A 4,271-nucleotide genomic window follows, 5' to 3' on the forward strand; every position below is an offset into this window, starting at 1 on the left:
TGATTTAAGATAAAGGTTCTGCTCTACAAATCTTGCAATGCAGTCTTCATAAAATCCTTATTTTCCACGTTTAACCTATTCTGCTCATGCTCGCTGTAGTAAAATATCATGAACCACATAAAAAGAGGAAAAATTGTTTACTCAACCTATAACATATCTTGTGCTGGTCCCTGTTTCTCTACTAGGACGTCTTTAAATAGACGTTTCCTACATTGTTTGTTCACCCGAACTGAAGATAATCCTTCAATACCCTCCCAAAGAAATGAAGTTTACGATCTTGTTCTCTCTCTTTCTGTTCTGTGGCTTCACCTCATACCTTCCTTCAGCCACTGCTATTGTGGTGGACACTGATGGCAATCTTCTTCGAAATGGTGGCACATACTTTATAACGCCAGTTATAGTAACTGGAAACGGTGGCGGAGTAGCATTTGCTGCAACCGGAAACGAAACTTGTCCTTTAACTGTTATCCAAGTTCCGAGTCCTTTCTCTAACGGCCTACCCATAGAAATTTCAACCCCACTGAAAATCCTTTATATAGAGGAAGGTCGTCTTGTTGACATTGCGTTCCGTTTTGTAGCCCCGTGTGCTGCCACTTCATCTCGGTGGACTGCTGTGAAAGAGGGTGTGGAAGAAACGCTCTCTATCAAACTTGCTGGGTACGACAACCCAGTACCCGGGAGGTTTAAAATTAAGAGCGTTACAGTTGACATTGGGGGCTACAACCTCTTGTTCTGTCCTGATAATGGTTCTTCTTGTGGCTATGTTGGAATTCAGATTGATGCTACAGGAACCAGGCGTTTGGTGGTGACTCAGAGTAAGAAGGGTGCCTTGTGGATTCGGTTTCAGAGAGCTATATATGCTTTACCTGCAACTGCATCTGCATATGCATCTGCGTGACTACCACTACCCCTATGAAGTCATGTGCAGTTTCTCATAGTGAGAGACAACAAGAAAAAATGGAACCACTTTCTTCAATAAATAATTGCATATGACTAAATTAAATAATTTAAGTTTATGTCTTCCGCGCACAGTACTATGTTACGCGATTCATTTTAATTTAATTTATAGTTTTTTTTTCTTAATTTTATATACTTATTTAAAAAAAAACAATTACTGAAATAAACTTCCACCACAACAATTATTATTATCGTTATGAGGGACAAATAGAAACTATTTCCTATACGAATCTATTTTTTAAATATATATAATTTTATATTAACAGATAATAATATTGTAATGTTATTTAATTAATATATAAAGAAAAATTATATTTATTAAGAGCAAAGTAGAATGAATCGATTAAAGAAAAAAATTTGTTGATAAATGGAGAAAAAAAAAAGAAAATAACTATTAAAATAATTTTGTAGAAAATATGTAAAAATAACTATTAGTCTTTAAAAAAATGAATATTATAAAAGGTAAAAATAAAAGTAATAATTGTGGACACAAATAAAATAATCTTCTTTATATATAATATATACTTATAAATATAATATAAATAAAATTGTAACACCCCATTTGAATAAATACCTTAATTAAATGACATGTCACACAGATAATATAGAGACAAGATCCTGGAGTATAAACATTACTCCTTACAATATCTAAGATACACTACGATGCCAAAACAAGACAAGATATAAAGTTCAACAGTAATCAAATTGAGAGTTAAAAGACAAGTCAATACATGGGTCGTAACCCTGAGAGAAAGTCCAATTAAACGAAATCCAGCCTAGACAAGCTATGCAGCAGAATCACCATCTCCCTGTTGATCACAAGGATTTCTAGCATCTGCTCACATCAATAAATTCATGATCATCGCAAAAGAAGAAAACCACACAAACAGAACATACACAAACGAAAGGGTAAGCTAGAGCCGAAAAATGGTTTATCAGACAGTTACATACAATTTCATAGTTCAAGATGCATATGTCAACCCATCATATTATGACTTGCAAACAATACACTAAAACTCAAACATGACTCATCCGGATACATATAATTAGTCGGATTCAGCGAATGTTTGCACTTGCGATGGCTTTTACTGCTCTACCGAGCTAATTGTTCCAATATCTCATCCCCCACACACAAGGTTAGCCCTTAATGGGTTTCAAGCCTTCTGCTACTCTCACCACTAGAGTTAGTACGCTCTATGTGAGACTAACTGACTCTTTAGAGTGTCAGGATACAATTCTTACCTAGAATCCTTACTAAATTATATAGATGGGGAACCACCATGAACTCCCACTAATAGGGGTCATGGAATTACGTCTCGACCAACTGAGGCATCACCAGGAGGTCTCACCTAGAGGCTCATGGAATTACGCCCTAACCAATGAGGCACCACAACGAAACTATCGTGGGATTACGTCTAACCAAACCATCATCATGTTTCCATAAACCAATATAGAATCATTTATCATGCCAAAACCATGCCATTTTGATAACCAACCATTCCGTAAAAATCGCATGCCAGGATCATATTAAACTTATCATTCACAACCCATAAACCATTTCACTCATGCATATTCATATGCTTCATACTTCAATTAAGGAAATCTAAACCAAGCTCACAATCAACAACCCAAAAGCATAGAAAGAATAATCATGGAGCAATCCCCGCGCTAGTCTCGCTCAAGCTAGGGACCCTTGCTCACGCGAAAGAGGTCTTTCGCTCAAGCTACAGGTTCTCGCTTAGGCAAGACTATTAACAGAGAGCCCTGCAAGACTCGTGAGTTCTCGCTTAGGCGAGCCCTCCTCGCTTGAGCGAGGCCACCCCTCACCCAAAGGTGAGGTTCCTCGCTTGGGCTACAACTACAATGACGTGCCTCAAGTTCCCATGCGTTCTTGCTTAGGCGAGCTTCTCTCGCCTAAGCGAGATAGTACCTCGCTGAAAACGAGAGCTCTCCACCTGAGCGAGAGCTCGAGTGCGAACTTGGACCTGTTCCTACAAGTCTCGCCTAGGCGGGACAAGGTCGTTTGGGCGAAAACGTTAGGTCTCGCAACTGTCCTCCCTGCAATAGCCATATACTCATACCCAAACAACAATACCATTCCATCAAAACATTTATAGTAGCACATCAATCATACAATCATGGAAACAATGGCAAAATAAGCAAGAATCGAATCAAACAAGAAATCCCTAGCTTCCCTTACCTGGAAGTAGCTAGAAAAGGCCTCAACTCTGAACAATGGAGCACGACAGCTCTAGGAACAAAATAATGAGCTGGAAAAATAACGAAATAGAACCGAAATGGGGTTACTATGAAACCCTGACTGGAAATACGAAGGGTGATTAAAGGGAACAAGTATGAGATGGGAAGATACTTACATGGAGTAGAAAAACGAGGTTGAGTTACGTGACCAAGATTGTGGTTAAATCCTAGCAGAGCTTCTGAAAAGAAAGAAAGAGCGTATGAGAAGGGGATGTTTGCAAAGTGAGAGTTGAATGAGAGACCTTGGCTACTTTAGGAGCCTTGGCACCCTATGGGCCAGCCTTTAGGCCCAACTGGCTTAAGATAACCCTAAAATATTGGGGCAAAATAACTGGGCCTTACAAAAATAATAGTAGAAATTTATAAGTGAAATTCAATTATTTTATTATAAAACTCAAGTTATAAACAAAAAATAAGTGAATTGAATTTCATTTTATAAAGTTATCATTTCTTTAAAAGTGTTCCATTTTTTTCTCTTCAATTTAATTTATGTGTTTGAAATCGGAGTGCACTATAGGAGTACATGCATAGACTACTACAATCTTACCCATCAAAATCTGAAAATCAGTGTAACTTCACAATACGCAAAAACTTTTAAATATTGATTAATTTTAGTGACCAATAATCATTAGTAACTATTGTGACCAATATATATACCAATTTACAAAACTAAAAATTATTGGGTACTAAAATAGTGACTATTATGAATGCAAAATTATAATTGGTCAATAAATTGGTCTTTAAATTTAGGTGTCATGGTTTTGGTTACCAAAGAAAATTAGTCACTAAAAATTAGCTATCTAGGTTTTGGCTACCAAAATCAATTAGTTTCTAAATTAGTCTCTAATTAATTAGTAATCAATTTAGTGACTAATTATAATTTATATTTATAATTGTGACTATTTTAGTAACCAATACTTTTTAATTTTGTAAATGAGTATATAAATTGGTCACTATAATGACTAACTATTTTTTATTTCTAAAATTGGTTTCTAATTGAGGATTATTTTGCAGTGTCATCTTTTATCCTTTTCATGAGTCTCTTTGAGAAATTT

At 36.1% G+C, this 4,271-nt stretch overlaps 1 protein-coding gene across 1 annotated transcript; it reads left to right on the forward strand.

The window, feature by feature from the left end:
* Positions 1-228: 228 nt before the first annotated feature.
* Positions 229-1,037, forward strand: LOC114184274 (kunitz-type trypsin inhibitor KTI1-like). The gene has a single exon (XM_028071562.1). It carries the CDS (start codon positions 263-265, stop codon positions 896-898), a length of 636 nt encoding a protein of 211 aa, XP_027927363.1. The 5' UTR covers positions 229-262; the 3' UTR covers positions 899-1,037.
* Positions 1,038-4,271: the final 3,234 nt, after the last annotated feature.

This window comes from Vigna unguiculata, chromosome 5, assembly GCF_004118075.2.
Source record: "Vigna unguiculata cultivar IT97K-499-35 chromosome 5, ASM411807v1, whole genome shotgun sequence".
NCBI classification, from domain to species: domain Eukaryota; kingdom Viridiplantae; phylum Streptophyta; class Magnoliopsida; order Fabales; family Fabaceae; genus Vigna; species Vigna unguiculata.